The sequence below is a fragment of the Sinohyriopsis cumingii genome, chromosome 4 (assembly GCF_028554795.1).
Source record: "Sinohyriopsis cumingii isolate HCF-2022 chromosome 4, ASM2855479v2, whole genome shotgun sequence".
Lineage (NCBI taxonomy): Eukaryota > Metazoa > Mollusca > Bivalvia > Unionida > Unionidae > Sinohyriopsis > Sinohyriopsis cumingii.
In genome coordinates this window covers 90,997,878-91,017,851 of record NC_142964.1, presented here as the reverse complement: position 1 = coordinate 91,017,851, position 19,974 = coordinate 90,997,878, and the positions used below count along the sequence as shown (strand labels likewise).

Sequence of the window (19,974 nt, the reverse complement as noted above, 5' to 3'; positions counted from 1 at the left end):
TGCTAGGAAAGAAATCCAAATGGGAATGAAGGAAGTGAATCTTTAGAGACATATTGCAGCCAAGTTTCTTATACTTCATCAACATGTCTTCTACTAGTTCCTTATAGTTTTCTGCCCTAACATTTCCGAGGAAGTTTGTAGAAACTAGGCGAAAAGCATTCCATGCTTGTTTCGCGTCACCTTCCAGCAAGTTGTTGAACCGGTCATCTTTGAAAAGCTCTCGAATCTGAGGACCCACAAAAACTCCCTCTTTAATCTTTGCTTCGCTGAGTCGAGGGAATTTTTCATGCAGGTATCGGAATGCTGGCAAAGTCCGGTCAATGGCTTTCACGAAGTTCTTCATCAAACCTAGTTTGATGTGAAGGGGTGGTAGCAAGATTTTCTGAGCCTCAACCAGAGCTGGGTGTTGGATATTCTTCTCTCCAATGGCTACATTCTGCCTGTGAGTCCATTCCTTCCTCATGTAGTGCATTTCCCTTGCTCGGCTATCCCACTCGCATAAGAAACACATGTATTTTGTATATCCTTGCTGCAGTCCCATTAAAAGGGCAACTACCTTCAAATCACCACAGAGGTGCCAGCTGTACTTGTTATACTCAATGGAATTCAGTAGCTGCCTTAAGTTATCGTATGTCTCTTTCATGTGGACAGCATACGCTACTGGAATAGATGGAAGAATGTTTCCATTGTGCAAAAGCACAGCCTTGAGACTCAGTTTCGAAGAGTCCACAAATAGTCTCCATTCTTGTGGGTCATGAGTGATTTTTAAAGCATTCATGAGGCCCTCAATATCGGAACAGAATATCAGATTACTTTCCTTTCTGAAGAAAGGCTCCAATTGCTGGTGGCGCTTTCGATATGCAGTAATTGTGACATCTTCTTCTAGAAGATTCCATTGTTGGAGTCTTGATCCTAGCAATTCTGCCTTGTTCTTTGATAAGTCCAAATCACGAATCAGGTCATTTAGTTCTTCCTGTGTTATTCTGTGTGGGGTTGATGATGCACCACAGTGAAAATCTGGATCACTGCATGCTGATGGACCAGGAGAAGAACAGGTCGACTCACCTTTGTCTTCGTCAGATGAATCAAGAGAATATTCTGCTGGAGGTTCTGGAATAGGAAGTCCCTCACCATGTGGAACTGGTCTCAATGCAGACGGAATGTTTGGGTAGACTATTCTCGACTTCTTTCGCTTCGTTATTCCGCCGGAAAGAGGAGGAACCAAGCAGAAGTAACAGTCATTTAGGTGGTTGCTTGGCTCTCTCCACACCACTGGGACTGCAAACGGCATTGATGACCTTTTGCAATTCAACCACTGTGAAAGCTGTGTTGTACATGTAGCACAGCATATATGCGGAGCCCAAGGCTTGTCTTGGTCACCAGCCTTGCATCCGAAGTAAAGATGATATGCCTTCTTCACTTGAGAATTGATACTTTTCTTCTGGTTGGCAAATGTCACTTCCCCACAAATATAGCAAAAATTGTCCGCGGTATTAACACACTTTCGAGGCATTACTGTTCTTTATTGTACGTAAATGGATAAAATAATAAGTTTTATGTAACAGTAGCTTGAACTGTCTCGCACAACGTCTAAAATATTTTAAATGCTGAACCTATCTGATTGGGCTTTATATAGTACACTGCTTACGTCAGCTTCAGCAGCCGCCTGGCATTAGTATAATAGGCCTACACATGTATAGTACACTGCTGACGTCAACTTACTTCAGCAGCCGCATGGCATTAGTATTGCATTGCATCAGAAAATGATGCAATCAACTGTGGATGATGTGAGCATGATGGTATTATGCAATGTTACATATTATTCCGGATGTTGCTGCAGTCCTACTGGAGAAATTTACACAGTGAAACATAGAAAATGAGGTATATGAATATCTTCAAAACGAGAGCCAATACAAATTTTTCACGGTTATATTCGTGTTCGGCACACCAAAATACTACAGATTAGGGCCTTTTCAAGTCAGTAATGATTTCACTGTTGACCAGTGTAGTCAGTCCATCCAGGAATGCAATCAAAGTACACTAGAGTTTTATCCATGTTAATGATCATATTGTCGGCGAAATGATCTATTCATCACGTGATTTTATTTTGCTCCAAATCTTCTGGATGATGCTGGGTCATCGATGTTCGCGCACGAAGCATTATATTGTAAGCTTTAAAAACTGTTCCATTGTTTCACTTTATTTGAAAAAATGTGAATACTGGTGAAAAGAAACCCCAGCTAGCTGCCATATCTCGGCCGTCTTTGTTTATTCAAAGCTAAAAATTCGGCACACGTAAAAGAATCCAAGTCGGCTTCTGAGGTCAGCTTGCTTTGCAATAAAATAATCTTTGTATTGATATCCATTTAAAAAAATTCGGCTTCCAAAGTCGGCTTGCTTTGTGATAAAAATAACCTTTGTCTTTGATGTCCTGTCGGTAAGTTCAAAGAAGTTTACTTTTGGCTGCCAGCTGTGTTTATTTACCACCAGGGCTTCTATGTGCTTGGCATTTTTTGTAGTAATTATTACGAAGGTGCACTGATGTATGCAGATAAATAGTAATGATACTTTTGTAACCCTGTGAGTCGAAAAGATTGTCACTTGCACTCAAGTGAATGTGTTTTTAAATAATGATTTTTTTTTTTTTTTGCTAGATACTGTCATACAGTAGACCTGGATAAAAATTATTCTTGGCTATTTTGAACCTAACACCGTGCAATGCGTGAATGGCAGTTGTCTTCAATATATCGCTTGATTATTTCCCTCTCGTTTGCGAATTCATCGACATCTGTGCACAAAGCACTATATTGCGTCAAAATTTGCTCCATTGTTTCAATTTATTTTCAAAATTCCCGTGATTATAATTGAAAAGAAACCCAAGTTTCTTCGATATCTCGGCCGTCTTTGTATATTATATATATATATATATATATATATATATATATATATATATATATATAGGCTCACTTTACAAAATCCAGTCAGCTTCCGATGTCGGCTTGCTTTGCAATAAAATAACCTTTGTATTGATATCCTTTACCAAACAATAAAAAAGTAACCAAAGTCGGCTTCTGAGATCGGCTTGCTTTGTAATAAATATCACCTTTTGTCTTTGATGTCCTGTCGGTAGGTTCAAAGAAGGAGTTAACTGATTGCTGCCAGTCGTGTTTATTCACCACCAGGGCTTCTATGTTCTGTGTGTTCGGCATCTGTGGTTACAGTCTGCGGGTAAATAGTAAGGGTAATTTTGAAACCAAAGCTGGTGAAAAGATTGTCAATTACACTTAAGTGAATATGTTTTCAAATGATCATTTTTATTTGCGACATACTGTCATACAGTAGACCTGGATATAATTCAATCTTGATTATTTTGCACCCAACACCATGTCATGCGTGAATGGCGTCTTCAAGATATCGGTTGACTATTTCCGTCTTTCTTTGCGATTTTGTTGGCTCCAGTTTTCAGTCGGATAACATGTTCAAGCTTTGGAGCACAACCACACACAATTGCTTCTCAATGTTCATGTGAACAACATGGTGTGATGTATCGGAAATAATTGATACACGTTACAGTATAGAATCCTATGCATACAGATTTCGTGGAAATATTTTATTCTTAACTGCTTATGTTGAAAAAAAGGAATAAATGATAACAGCACAAGGTTAGTTTCTTTCTTTTTATTATCAATTCAATGTTTTATTTATCTATTTTATTGCAACGTGCAGTGGGATGGTGGGAAGCACAAATACAATTTTATTTCATTTCTTAAGTCTTGGGACATATGACCAAAGTGAAAAAAATGTTTCACCATAAGTTCTGGGACAGGAAAAAAAATAATTATTTTATCGTGTCCCAACATATGCGGTAAATACGGTACTATAGTGTTCTACCCTTGTTAAATTAATTTTTAACTTTTTTTTCTTCTTTTTCCATTTGAACTAATATTAATTATGAAATCTAATGAATGAATATATACATTAATTATTTGATAGCCATTTTGTCGCATTGTATTGACACCAGGTGTGTTTTGCTCTTTATATTTTCTGATAGTCCGCAACAATATGACTATTAAATGTAGAAAAATGCAGGCATTTCAAGGTGGCAGAAGTCGGTCATGAGTCCTGCCTTGCCTGCACTAAATGTTCATTGTCCAGGATATGTGAAGTGTGCGCTTGGTGGACAGAAGATGTATGGTCCAATGTTCTTAGAAAACAGCTCAAGGGCAAGGAAAAATATGGTTCAGTCCAAATCTAGTTATCAAGACATTTTAAGTTTACACCCTCCCTTTGACTTGTTATCTAGTTTAGCCAAGGAAATTGGAATGACTCGCCCTCCACCTGTTAAATTGCTTATCTACATGGACTACGGACACCAGCAGAGATCTTGAATCGATCATGATTAGTATGATCCATAGAGCTTTGTCAACAAAAATGTTGACAAGCAAATACAGTGAAGTTGCATTGTGCAAATCTAGACAACCTACTGGGTATAAGTCAAGCTTGCCACCCGAACATGATATAGGCAACGAAGCCAGGCACATAGGAATGTTTTATGATTTTGGTGACTGATCCATCCAGCATCATTTTTATGGTGAATTATTTACAGCTTCGGCATTTAACCAACCCACCAAGCTCTAAGGGCAACCAACTGACCACAGTTCATTTGCAGTCCTGGTTTTCGACCAAATTGACTATCTGTTCAGACAGTAAATATGGTATGGTATCATTTGTCAAACATTGTTTATTTATACCATCAGCGTCAATGTCTTATGCTGACTTTTCTGCCTGGACCAGCAAGCCAGCCATTCTTCTAGGGCTAACCAGTCCCACTGACCATACCTACCCAGCCATGCCAGGTCATTATATTGGTGTACAATCAATCTGGAATGTTCCAAAACTACCTTTCATAACCTACCAGTGTGGAAGATTTTAGTCAATGCATGCTGATGAGATGTCATTGTCTTTGCCATATGGTATGACATAAATCCAGGATACTATAGGAAGAGGACCCTTAGGTTGGCAATCATTCTGACTTGTACAGATTGTTCCAAGCCTACATGGAAGGAACCGAATTAAATTTTAATGTAGCCATAGTAGAAATTTTTCATATTTTTTCTACCCACCGCAGTTGATTACAAATACAGCTTGCAGAGTCATGGTTTTTATTGATAAGGACAAAGATGATGTACATTTATCCATCAGAAATTTACAACATTATTTGAAGATTGTGGAAATAGATGGTGATCCAGGTAATAACAAGACCTGTTTTTCAGCAAGCCAACTTCTGACCAATTATTCTCTGTATCTGTACAGGTCGCACAGTTATGTCTATCATGCAGATGTGCCTAGCCTTGACAAAGATTTCACTGCCATAAATACATTGTCCCCTCTGTATTACAAGGTGGACTGATGGTATTCAGTGCCAGATAAAGACTTGTACATAATGTGGTTTCTGTTTCCTCTCTTGCATTTGGCCTGTCTTGGCTGAGAAGGATGAAGATCAAAGTAATTAATTGGGTGGCCTATCAGCTATGACTAATGCCCTAACAGCTTCATCTAACCAAGATCTAATATGAAGGGATACTCTTGTGGTCTCTGCATTGCTCAAACAACACCATGTAGCGACTTTGTCCTTCCTTCCATTTGGGTGTCCACTCGTATTTGGGGAACGTAGACAGTAAGTCAGAAAACAGGCAGCACAGAAGATTCCTCTTCAGTTGTCGGTACAGAATCCATTTTTGTCTCACACAAGCAGCTCAGAGACTGGATGGCCAGTGTCAGAGGTATAATAAAGGTTATTCTCTGATGTGACAATCTTACAGAGGCACAGGAAGCAATAAAAGATTGTCTAATCCTTCTCACAGGCAGTCAGTGAGGGGAAAGAGAAGGCAGGTTTTCTTATCATCTAGTCCTTCTAACCACAAACAATCACTTATCATCTCTATCACCCCACCCACCCCTGGCAGCCCTCAGGTGGGTGCCAGGCTCATTCTGTTCCAAAGGTTATGTACCAAATGGTTGTCAAAATTGGTTTCTGAGGGGCTTCACAGATCCTTCAGCCAGCTCCCAACACTTTCAGCATCCCCCGTCATGATGGTGACTCCAACTGACCCACTGAAGGCTGAAATGCTATAGAAGGAGATAAAGACATTACTAGAAAAAAGGGCAAGAAAATGCCTGCATTTAATTGACAAGGGAGCACTTTATCAGTTTCGTGCTTTACCTTTCAGCCATAGCCTTTAGTCTTCGGGTTTTTACCTGAACATTGGACAAGATAATCACCCAGGCTGTCCCGATTTCTTGTTCATTAAGTCCACAGATAAAGATCTCATTTGAAATCAGGCACTTTATGTAGTGGCAGAACAGAGAATGGCTAGTGTCAAGAAATTCCATTTCAAGGCCTTGCTGTGGCAAGTGGACACAAGAGGAGAGAACCCTTCATATCAACATCATGGAAATGAAGGCAATCCTTAAAAGGCTCCCATGTTTGTCTGTTTTCATTCTAAAACAGTCTTAATAATGCCAGACAATTCAGTAGTGGTCAGTTACCTTCACAGTTGATATGGGGCTACCTTCCTTGGTGTTTCCAACATCAAAATAAGCATTACAACACATTCCAGGCATGCTCAATATTTTGTGGAACAACAACCATTTCCGGATCTGAATGTATAGGCTACACTGGACAACAAATTTTTACAAAAGTCATGTTACTGAAATAAAATTAGTCAATTCTTATCAATTTTTATGTGCTGAACACGAATATGACAGTCAAATTGCAAAATTGGCTCTAGTTTTTTTGTAATCTGCAAGAAATTAATGTTTACATAACGAAATGCATTCCAATAGTAAAAGGTCAACTGTAATAGCCTAGCTATAAAAAATCAAGTCATTGACTACATCTTAGATTTCTTCGCCTGTCTCTTGTACAGCTGTTCGGGAGCATCTCTGAGGAGTGTCCAGCAGTAGTCAGCCAGCATTGTAGTGGACCATTTTCCCTGGTATCTTTGTTCCATTGTTGCGATATCTTGATGAAAACGTTCGCCGTGTTCATCACTAACAATACCACAGTTGCTAGGAAAGAAATCCAAATGGGAATGAAGGAAGTGAATCTTTAGAGACATATTGCAGCCAAGTTTCTTATACTTCATCAACATGTCTTCTACTAGTTCCTTATAGTTTTCTGCCCTAACATTTCCGAGGAAGTTTGTAGAAACTAGGCGAAAAGCATTCCATGCTTGTTTCGCGTCACCTTCCAGCAAGTTGTTGAACCGGTCATCTTTGAAAAGCTCTCGAATCTGAGGACCCACAAAAACTCCCTCTTTAGTCTTTGCTTCGCTGAGTCGAGGGAATTTTTCATGCAGGTATCGGAATGCTGGCAAAGTCCGGTCAATGGCTTTCACGAAGTTCTTCATCAAACCTAGTTTGATGTGAAGGGGTGGTAGCAAGATTTTCTGAGCCTCAACCAGAGCTGGGTGTTGGATATTCTTCTCTCCAATGGCTACATTCTGCCTGTGAGTCCATTCCTTCCTCATGTAGTGCATTTCCCTTGCTCGGCTATCCCACTCGCATAAGAAACACATGTATTTTGTATATCCTTGCTGCAGTCCCATTAAAAGGGCAACTACCTTCAAATCACCACAGAGGTGCCAGCTGTACTTGTTATACTCAATGGAATTCAGTAGCTGCCTTAAGTTATCGTATGTCTCTTTCATGTGGACAGCATACGCTACTGGAATAGATGGAAGAATGTTTCCATTGTGCAAAAGCACAGCCTTGAGACTCAGTTTCGAAGAGTCCACAAATAGTCTCCATTCTTGTGGGTCATGAGTGATTTTTAAAGCATTCATGAGGCCCTCAATATCGGAACAGAATATCAGATTACTTTCCTTTCTGAAGAAAGGCTCCAATTGCTGGTGGCGCTTTCGATATGCAGTAATTGTGACATCTTCTTCTAGAAGATTCCATTGTTGGAGTCTTGATCCTAGCAATTCTGCCTTGTTCTTTGATAAGTCCAAATCACGAATCAGGTCATTTAGTTCTTCCTGTGTTATTCTGTGTGGGGTTGATGATGCACCACAGTGAAAATCTGGATCACTGCATGCTGATGGACCAGGAGAAGAACAGGTCGACTCACCTTTGTCTTCGTCAGATGAATCAAGAGAATATTCTGCTGGAGGTTCTGGAATAGGAAGTCCCTCACCATGTGGAACTGGTCTCAATGCAGACGGAATGTTTGGGTAGACTATTCTCGACTTCTTTCGCTTCGTTATTCCGCCAGAAAGAGGAGGAACCAAGCAGAAGTAACAGTCATTTAGGTGGTTGCTTGGCTCTCTCCACACCATTGGGACTGCAAACGGCATTGATGACCTTTTGCAATTCAACCACTGTGAAAGCTGTGTTGTACATGTAGCACAGCATATATGCGGAGCCCAAGGCTTGTCTTGGTCACCAACCTTGCATCCGAAGTAAAGATGATATGCCTTCTTCACTTGAGAATTGATACTTTTCTTCTGGTTGGCAAATGTCACTTCCCCACAAATATAGCAAAAATTGTCCGCGGTATTAACACACTTTCGAGGCATTACTGTTCTTTATTGTACGTAAATGGATAAAATAATAAGTTTTATGTAACAGTAGCTTGAACTGTCTCGCACAACGTCTAAAATATTTTAAATGCTGAACCTATCTGATTGGGCTTTATATAGTACACTGCTTACGTCAGCTTCAGCAGCCGCCTGGCATTAGTATAATAGGCCTACACATGTATAGTACACTGCTGACGTCAACTTACTTCAGCAGCCGCATGGCATTAGTATTGCATTGCATCAGAAAATGATGCAATCAACTGTGGATGATGTGAGCATGATGGTATTATGCAATGTTACATCATTATTCTGGATGTTGCTGCAGTCCTACTGGAGAAATTTACACAGTGAAACATAGAAAATGAGGTATATGAATATCTTCAAAACGAGAGCCAATACAAATTTTTCACGGTTATATTCGTGTTCGGCACACCAAAATACTACAGATTAGGGCCTTTTCAAGTCAGTAATGATTTCACTGTTGACCAGTGCTATCAATGCTCTTTCGGTTGACTGGTAGTGAATCTGGGCATATTCCTTACACCCATCAGTTCTGATTCTGAAGTTAATCAAGAAAATGAAAGGCACAGATTTCAAAATTATCCTGACTGCTCCTCTGTGATGGGACAAGTTATGAATCACTGATCTTGACTTGGCTGACATGCACAGGAAATTCCTAGCGACCCCGAAGCTTCTCAAACAGCCAGAGTTGCTAATCTTTTATCCATGTATGGTAGAAACATCTTCATGCATGGCTCTTGTCTGGAAGGCCTTGCACAAAAAAGTCTTAGTATTCAGTTGTGGAGAGGATCTCTTCAGCTACATGGCCCTCCCCTTTAAAAGTTTATGAGGGAAAATGGTGTGGTTTTCTTGTGTGTGGTGTCGTGCAAATGATGTCAAACCACTTTCAACCTACATTCCCCAGCTGACTAACTTATTTCTTTTTCTCTTTGAAAGTAAGAAGGTAGCACCAATAACTGTTATGGGATATTGCTCCACGATTTCTGACACACTCAGACATCATGGGCATCTCAACTTTAGCCATTATAACGATCTCTCAGACTGCTAAACAACTTTGATCTATCCTGACCTCTTTTGCTGACATGCTACCAAAGTGAAATCTATCATGAATCAACTCTTCTAAGTTCGAATCTCTGTCCACTGCCTGAAGGAACTATCATACCAGACATACATCCTGTTAGACATGGGTTCAGCATCAAGAGTAAGCAAACACATCCAGTTAGCATACTCAGATCTCACACAGGAACAGATATGTCTGATAAGGATTTTGGCTCGTGAAATTAGAGCTGTTTCTATGAGTATGCCTTTCATTGTAACATCTCTTGCCTTTAATACAATGTCTCAGTTAAAGATATAATGGAATCAGTCAGTTGGCATGCCCAATCCACTTTTTCCTTTTTTCTGTTTCTTAACAAAGTCTTAAAAAACATCGAGTTGAATCTAATTGGTCCCATAATTGCTTCCCAGAGAGTCGCCAGACCACTCCACTAGTGACACAACTGCATCCAGGGGTAGGACCTGTAAACTTTTGCAGGATTTGCCCAAGAAAAACCTTCCTTTGTAGTTGTTTATCAAGTACGGGAGTCTACATGATAGTTCTTTGCCCATGTATATATATTTATATTTGGTTATGTCAGCTATCATTAAGAGAGTTTTACCCTTAACGGTAGAGAGTCTTTTTGACCCTGCAGGGTTCTTATAGACAGAAGATGGATGCTCGACATTTCCTCCTCTGACCTATTCTCCTGATGTTGTAGTCGTTAGATAATGTATTTGACAGATAAAGGAAATTTCATTGTAAATTTTGTAAATATTTACCCAGTGACATTACTTTAATCCCTTCCAACCCCACTAAACCACTTGCAATAATGTCTCATACAGTGCTCAAGTTAAAAACTGACATGATCCTGTATATGGAGCACACATAGCATTTTAAGGGGAGGTAATCTGTAAGAGTTTCCTTTTTTATACAAGTATAACACTTTTTCTTCTCTGGGGGAGGGCTGATTGTTGTAGGGTTTACTGCCATTTTTCAGCACAAGATAGGCTATACATGGATTCAGGATGTAACAGAAGTAATTTCTAATGGAGTTATTATTTTCAGAGAAGCATGACCAGAAGAGTTAATGGTATAGCCTGTGGTCTGTTCTGCTGTCCATCTGTTACCATAAATTTGTTATTGTTACTATTGCTAATATCCTTGAAGTATTTTAATGAAAATGATGCTGCTTAGACATCAATATGGCCCATATCTTGTCACAGCTGCTTCTGTGTGATGGTCATATCAGCATGAGGTTTCCTCTGAGAGACTGTATGATGACATGTTGGTCATAAGTGAAAATGGTGCAGATATCCAATATAGTCACCACAGAAGCCATCTCGAAAATCTTTTTATCACTACTGCTCCTACTAAATGATGGTAATATCAGCATGGGGTTTTCACTGAAAAATGTCTTTTAATGTCTAGTTAGTCTTGAATGAATATGGTGCCAATCTTGAAAGCAATATGGTCACAACAGCTGCCATCTTGAAAAACTTTTTATCACTACTTCTGAATAAAAAGTCATATTGACATGGCGTTTTAACTAGAGCACTTACGATGTCCAGGTGGTCCTAAATGACAATGGTGCGACTCAGTCATTATGGCCCCCACAGTTGCTATCTTGAAAAGCTTGTTACCTCTACTTCTCCAGAATGAATGGTCATATCAGCATGGTGTTTTCACAGAAAGGCTTGTTATGCTGTCTATTTAGTTGACTCCACGATGACTGGTAATATTGACATTGTAGAAGATTTCTTGTCACTTTCTGTTGGTCCTAAATGGAACTGTTGTGAATCTGATATCCAGTATGGTCCGCAGGATGGCCATCTTGAAAATGTTGTTATTCTTACTCCTAAAAACTGGAAAGTCACATGAGCAGGGGGTTTCATCTGAAGAATTCTTATAATATCTTGTTAAATCTAAATTAAAATGGTACTGATCTGATGTCCAATACAGACACTGATGTGGTCATCTTAAACATCTTGTTACTGCTTCTATTAAATTGAAAGTCATTTTGACATGGGTTTTAATCAGATGTGTTCTTCGATTGCCTAGTTGGGCCTCAATGAAAATGTTAACAAACACTTGTGAAAATGTTATCTCTACTATTCCCAAATGGATGACTGTATCAACATTAGGTTTTCACGGGTAGACTTCTTACGATGCCTCATTGATTCTGAATGAAAATGGTGCTAGTTGTACAGCTGGTATGGCTGCAATGACTGCTTCTGGAAATTTTTCTGTCACTAACCCCTTCAATGGATGGTTTTTGGTTCTCACCAGAAGACTTCTTATGATGTCTGCTTGGTCCTAAAAGAAATGGAACCATTCTGATGTCCATCACGGTAGCTAATTTGAAAATCTTGTTATTGCTGAAAAACATTGGATGTATTTTCAACTCTCAATGGTTGAAAGGAAGAAATAGTCTTATCTTTAATTTCTGGTATTTCTTTTCCGCCAGTAGAGTGTCAGTCCCTTCGAGAAACTCTTGTTGTGATGTCAGGTTGGGCCTGAATAAAATCATGCCAATCTGATCTCAAACTATGGTTGCCACAATGTACATATTGAAGATCTTATCTCAAATTCTCCTGAATGGATGGTCATATCAACATGGGTTTTCACCAAAAGTTGTCAAATGGTGTCTGATTTCTTCCAAATAAAAATGGGGCTGATGTTATATTCAGTATGGATGCCACTGTGCCTACTTTGAAAATCTTGTCACTCAGGAATATTGAAGATGCTTTCTGTACTCAGCAGTTATAAAGAAGAAATGTTCTTACCTATAATGCATTGTATTTTCATAATATTTCCCAACAATTTTGTCATTTAAAAGTATTTTATTATATAGACTGTAGGACAGATTAGTCAGTTCAGTGCTTGCATTTCCTCAAAAGTACCATTCATCCCATAAATGATCACAAGTCACTTATGTTATCATCTCCTCTTAAGATATATATATATATATATATATATATATATATATATATATATATATATATATATTTTCTCCTATTTCGTTGCTTATGCACACATATTGTGGGTACATAATGCCTGCTGCAACATTAGTGAGGGTAATACTTTTAAAAGCAATAATTTGTCAATTGTTTAATTTAATTATAATTGAAATTTATGGTTTTCAGATATAGAGGATTGAAAAATAAGTAAAAATAAACCTCAGTATTATATCTTTGAGATGAGTAGGTTTGACATTGTCCTTCATGGGCCCTGTGCTTTATATTTGTTGTATAATAAGCCATTTTTGTATTGAGATCCTATGCTTTAATCTGCTTTTTTCGAAAGGCTTGATCACTAGAATAGAAGAAATTTGTACAGAAGAGAATGAATAGGTTAAAGACTCTCCCCTTACAGATCTGGTTACCCTTGATGTACATTTTATTGAAATAGTTTTAAAACTTTCTTCTAAAACTTTTCAGAGGCTACACTGGGAAGAAACTGGAGGACAACATTCAGTGTGAAATATTTCAGACTATCTTAGAGGAAGCTGTGGACTCTTACAACAAGGACATTGTTCATGAACTTCCCAGTAATACACCAGATGACTTGGAGGCAAATTTGGAAAAAATTTCAAATTGGGTTGATGAGTGGAGGAATAGTCACTAGCTAAGTGGCATATTGTTGTTTTTGTTGACAAGATTACACAGTGAATGGAGTAATGAGTACATGTCATACACTGAATTGGTGTGAGAATTTTTGCATGTGAAGGCTTTGTTAGTTTGTGTGTCTGTTGAATTGCTTTATTTTACCATCATCAATGAATTAACTTTGTTTAATTTATGCTTTACTTATGCATATCTTCATGACATCATTATGTCGGACCCCTGGGCGGCCGTGTGTTTTAAGAATTATTGTCTTTACAGATAACACAAATCTCACCTTTATCTGTGTGATTTGAGTTTTGGCTTAACCAAAGTGGGTATGTGAGAAAGTTTGTCATTTGTTTCCTGTGGATCAATGGTACCTTCAGAGTGCTTTCTCCACCAAATATACTGGCCTGCTGTGTATAGCATATAAGTTGTTGAAAAATGGTGTTAAACCCCAGAAAAAACAAGCAATCAGTTTAAATTATGTCACTGGCGAGACAGAATGATTCCAAACAAGGGTTATACAGCTTATACCAGTTATACAGTTTTCTCCTTGGGCATTCATGGGAATTGTCACTTCCCTTTTTCATAGCTGCTGTTATATTGTGACTGTTCATATTTGTCTTTGTGTCCATGTTTCTGCCCATCATCCTTCACTTGGTTTTTCTTGTAAATTGAACTTCATTCACACTGTTTGCAAAAATGTAAAAGGATTAGTTGGTCACTAAAACAGTTGTGTATGAACTAGTCAAATAGCACGTCAGCTAAGAGCTCCTGTTCAGTTGATGAAGTTTGAGAAAGATTATGAAACAAACGTCCACAAATACAGACTATACCTCGATAATAAAATGCTCTACAGAGATTCAAACTGGGATATGCAAGGCATCATTGTGGTATGGCATGCCTTTTGCAGTCAGTTCTTGATTGACTTTAGTATGGCACATAGTGGGAGAGAAGATTGTAGAATGCATGTTTCAACTAATAACTACTATATATAATTAGAGTTAAATGCTTATATAATATTGTTGGATAAATTTTGAGGTATTCCTCATTTTATGTTCCGATTCTGATCTTTTAATTTAGTCCTATTTGTTGTTGGTAGGGGTTGGCACCTCCGTGCTTGTTTATGTATAAATATGAATATGAGAGAGAGAGAGGGGGGGAAGAGAGAGAAATATTTTGTAACTAAGTTGAAAATTAGTTGTTAAGGTTTTACACTCGCTTATTAGAAATTAAGTGTAAAATGGAGATAAAATGGATAGGTTAATGATTTTCAAGGAATGAACAACCTTCAGTCAACTTGTTGTGATAAATTTGTCGAGTACTGTTGGATTAATGATCATATAACAAAGACTAAGAGTTGTATAAATGACTGCTCAACATTAGAATATGTCTGAATCTTCCTGTTCTTTTTCATGCCTATTTTGCATTCACAATCCAGATGTATATCACTATTCATCATAAAAAGTATGAAATAAAAAGCATAGTATTTGGAAGCATTCACATCATTTTGTTCTTGTATGTGACTGGCTTTTTTACTTTTAAGCATGTTTCTGAGTTGATTTAACTGTTCAAGAAAGAAAAAAAAATCACTTAAATTTGTAGTTAAAATAATGTTTCTTAGATTGACATTTGGTCACTACATTAAAAGTCAGTTATTTAAAAAAAATAATTTTAGAATCTGTCAGCTATCTTGAATTTTTTTAATGTAAATAAAATACTTGTCACCCAGTTTAGCACAGAATGCATTTGAATGGTTCTGTATTACTTTGTAACTGTTGATTGCCAGTGATTGTTCTATGTTCAAAGTCATATTGAACGAAATAGCAGTTACATTATCCAAGCTGTATTCAAAGGAGAGCAAAAACTGTCCTTTTTACCACTACTGGTCATGGAACAGAAGAGCTTGTGGGATGGCCAGTTCATTGTCCATTGTTTGTTGTCCATCATCTGTCTGTCCATATGCATGCTTGTTATCACTACTTCTCCTAAACTGTTTGGAGGATTGCAATTCAGAATCTTCATGCACACATTCTTCACATGTTCTAGTTTGTTTTTAATGAAAATGGTGCCATTCAGACATCCAGTGGAAAGTTTTCACTGGAGGACTTCTTATGATGTCTAGTTGGTCCTTAATGATGCTGATCTGATGTCCAATATAGCCATGATAACAACCATCTTGAAAATCCTTTCGAATAGGAAGTAATTTCATCATGGGATTTTCACCAGACAAATTCTTGTGATATACACTTGCCCCAAAGTCAAAATGGTGTCACTTAGAAATCCATTATGGCCATCACAGTAGCCATCATGAAAATCTTGTTATTGCTACTTCTCCAGAATTGATCAACATGGGGTCTTCAATAAAATACTTTTTATTATGTCTGATTGGTCCTGAACAAAAATGGAGCTTGGGGCAGTCAAGTGGTCTGAGTCACTTTCCTTTTACAGATCACCTACACAACTCTGTCTGCACGAGTTGGGGTCTTAGCTTGACAATGTGGGTGTGTCTTAAAGCTTGCCAGTAGCTTTCAGTGGCAACTATCTTGAACATCTTGTTAGCACTACTTCTGAATGAAAAAAAATCATGTTGAAATGGGTTTTCACTCGGTGAATTCTTGTGAAATTTGGTTGGCCGTAAATGAAGAAGGTGACATTTGGGCATACCATATGGCCAACACAGTAGCCATCATGAACATCCAGTTATTGATAGTTCTGAATGGATAGTCATGTCAACATGGGGTTTTCAGTAAAAGACTTCATATTATGTCTAATTGATCCTGAACGAAAATGGGGCCCTGGGTGGCCAAGTCTCCGCTCCACTAACATGGGTATGCATGAAAGGTTGCCAGTAGCTTCCTGTGGCTCAGTGGTTCTTCCTCCACCAGATCTACTTGCTGCCATGTATAGCCTATCGTGTGCTAAAAATGGCATTAAACCACAGAAAACCAAACAAATCTGAATGAAAACAGTGATGATCAGAAGTCCAATATAGTTACCATGGCAGCCATCTTGAAAACTTCGCTACTCAAAAGGTTTTCACTGAGAGATTTATTTTGATGTCTTCTTGGTCCTAAAAAAAAATAAAAATACAATTTTGATCTGACATCCAATATGGCCACCATGACAGCCATTTGAAAATACTGCTATCACTTACTGTATCGACATGGGATTTTCACTGAAAGACTTCCAATGATGTCTTGTTGGTCCAAAATGAAAAAGGTGCCTAGCTGATTTTCAGTATGGCTTCCATGCAACCATTTTGAAAATCTTACTACTACCCCTTAATGGAATTCATTGTGACATGATGTTTTCACCAGAATACTTCTTGTGATGTCTGGGTTGTCCAGAGTGAAAATGATACTAGAAGGACAGCCACTTCAGCAATCACAGCAGCCATCTTGAAAATCTTGTTATAACTTAATATTTCATTTTTAATTTTGAAACTTTGTTTACAAGTGGGCAGGAGTACATATAATTTCTTACTTTACGTCTTTAGTACCGTTTAAGGGAATGACCATGTTGCATTGTATTTATGATAAATGTTATGATGTATGTATAATCTACAAAATAAATTGCTTGAAAATACTGTGTTATTAATGTCACTGTTGCCTGCTGGTGAAGACTTGTCCATGATGTCACAATGTTGATATGTTCACAATCACTACATGTACTATACAGTTGAAACTTGTGATTATACTATCCTTGACCTGCCATCTTTTGTGCCCTTAACATAAATTGTAATATTTATAATATTGCGTGAAACTATTAAAATCACCATAAAAAGTGTTCTGATATATCTGCTAAATTTATTCTTTGTTGAAAAATGTTTATGAACTCTTCCAATTCTTTTGCAAGCTGCCATTTTTCCAATCATGTCAAGATTTGTTTATTTCCGGAAGTATGTCCATGGTTCATGCTCTTGAAACAAATGCCACATGATGTAAGATGTGACAATTAGGCCTATATGTATTATTTGATCTTTTATGATGTTCTGTATTATTAATATTTGCATCTGTAATGTATTTAATTTCTTTTACATGCACATAAACTGCAATAAAACTATGGTGTCAAAAATATCAAAGAAATAATATAATGCTTTTTTTTTTTTTTCTTTCAATCTTTCTATAACATTACCATGTTTAAACATGTGCTGAATTATTAAGAGATTATTTTAATGCTATCTCTTATATTAAAATAATTTAGTGAAAAGTTTCATTCTGCATGGATGTCCATTTGATTCATTTTTCCATACATGGTATAAGCAGTGAATATTACAGTAATCAAGTTTATGCATTGCCGTTGCTGTCATAAACAATGTCTGTTTTGGGTTTCCCACTATTAAAAAGGTCCATTAAACCAACATGTAAACAACAGCCCTGTATTGAACACCTAACACTTGCTCCAGGGCCACAAACTTGAGGCAAATATGGCATTTGTTAAATTGGACATTTCTATTGTGTTTTCTTTGATTTGAATTGTAGTACTTATTTAAATATTGTTTTGTCAAATAATTGTTAATCAGCGCTTGCTGTCACTGTCAGCGAAAGGTATTGGCCAAGTTAATGACATCATGATCTCAAAACAAGCACAGGAAGTCATGTGAAACATTGCGCATAAACCATGGACAGGCACGAAGTTAGGAAGGTCGACGATACTTCCATGCTGACAATAACACCGTACTTACTAGTAAGACATTCCTGAGGCTGAAGCTTTAATAGGATCTGGTGCATTTAATTTTTGGCACAAAGGATGAGTTTTTCCAAATTTTCTTTATATTTTTACATTATATGAATCTGTTATGAATCAAATAAAGAGTGATCATTTTCATGGACATTCTCAGTAAATAAAAATGTTCTTTGGTTAAATCACAGTTTATGAGTGACATAATACTTTTCTTTGAAGCTATTTTGCCATGATTTTGTTGTTGTTTAAGGTGTTTCTTGATAATGATAAATATAAATATATGTTAAAAATGAAGCTATTTATATCTGGTTTATATGCCACTCCATTGATTTTACATTTTGTGCTTTTTTAGAGATTATATTAGTTGTGTGTATGTTGCAGTTTAGACAGTTTATCTTGATTTGAATAGGCAGCTTTTTCAGAATAGGCACACCATTTTTCCAATGTTGACATGTATTCATAGTATTGTACTTGATCATTTCTTACAGTGTATTTATTATCTAAGTAGCGTGATCCACAGTTATCTGAGGGGAAAAATATTTGTTTTCTTTCTTCTGTCTTGATGTTGTAAAAGTCAGTACAATCACAAAAAGATTTCCCAGTTTAAGTTTTCCTGTCATTTGTTAAACCTTAAGCTTGTAAGCAAAGCAGTTTTGGATGTCTGTCTGTCCAACTGGCCATTTAACCTCAATACTGTGGTAAACTTTTGCTTTTAGCTGAGTTTGTCAAGCACTGTCACCAGCAGTCATAAAACTATTTTCAGGATTATTTGAATACTGCATCATGCAGACTTGGACAAAATTAGGTCACCGTGACCCATATATCAAGCCTATGAAATTCATTTAGGTCAATTTCTTAAACAATGTTAATGGCAATCGCACTGTTTAAGATGAGTTGTAGGGAGGAATGTATTGGGGGAAAATTGGTTTGCAAATGGGTCACACAGGTAGTGGAGATGTTGACAATTTTTTAAATATCTATTGCAACCACACTGTTACACTAAAGGATGATCAAGGTGATCAGTATTTATTATTTTGATAGCATATGTTCAGTTTTTTTGGTTTAAATCAGGACCATATATTGTTTTGCATGCTGTATGTACACTATGCCACCTGGAATATTTCATACTTGGGGATTTTCTTGTAATCATTTAGAGTTTTGGCTTATATTTGCATTAGGGCAAGCAAGCTTATGGCAGCATGATTTGATGTGCTTCATCCTTTCAGAGTCTGGTTGGTATTTACCCCTTGTTCTCAGAAAGTGCTACACCAGTTTGCACACGATTTTACAAAGATCATTTTGTGATCAAAGTCTTTCAGATTTGTTTAGTGGATGCCAGCCTGGTTGCCATTACTAAAATTATAAAAAAACATTAAAAATAAAATTCTTTAATTAAAAAAAATTGGTTATCAGAATTTTGCCAAAGTTAACAGCAATTCTGGCATGAAGGTCTTTAAAAAATGTGTTCAGGTGATGTGGACCCATCATGAAATAAAGCCACCAAAAGAGACAAGCATTTGAAGGTCTTGTAAAACAACACCGTTCATCATTATTTTTACCAAATTCAGCAGAAACATCTCTTACTGTGACTAAAGCATGTTTAGTGAGACATACATTATCAGATATGACCACCATTAATAAAAATATGGAAACATTTAAACAAATTGGACTTAAAAAATTTGGCAGCATGATCCTTCATCAGTGGGGGAGGGGAGGCATGGTAGTTGTTTTAATGACACATTATCGGCTGTATCATATAAAACAAATGGGAGTTTAGTGCATTTCATATGGATACATCTTTTCAGCAAAACTGAGGCTGGCCTGGGTAGGTATCGAACCCACAACTTTTGGATTGGGAGTCAGATGCTCTTTCAACCGAGTTACTGCTGCCCTCTGATCATTAAATATGGCAGCCATTGCACAAAATAGAAATTTCTTTCACGAACGCCAAAACTATTCAACATAAATTTAACTAAATTTGGCAGAAAAGCATTTGGCATACAGACCTCTCATTTTTGTAAAAATGCTACAAATAAGC

General features: G+C 37.3%; 1 protein-coding gene across 2 annotated transcripts in view; it reads left to right on the top strand.

Moving 5' to 3' along the window:
• Positions 1–18,538, top strand: part of LOC149801660 (adenylate kinase isoenzyme 6-like) — a 55,836-nt gene extending 37,298 nt beyond the window's left edge. For both annotated transcript variants that reach the window (XM_089955929.1, XM_089955930.1), the window contains exon 4: positions 13,083–18,538. In XM_089955929.1, coding sequence (XP_089812055.1) covers positions 13,083–13,269 — 187 coding nt within the window. In that variant the 3' untranslated portion in view covers positions 13,270–18,538. The remainder of the gene's footprint in view (positions 1–13,082) is intronic.
• Positions 18,539–19,974: the final 1,436 nt, after the last annotated feature.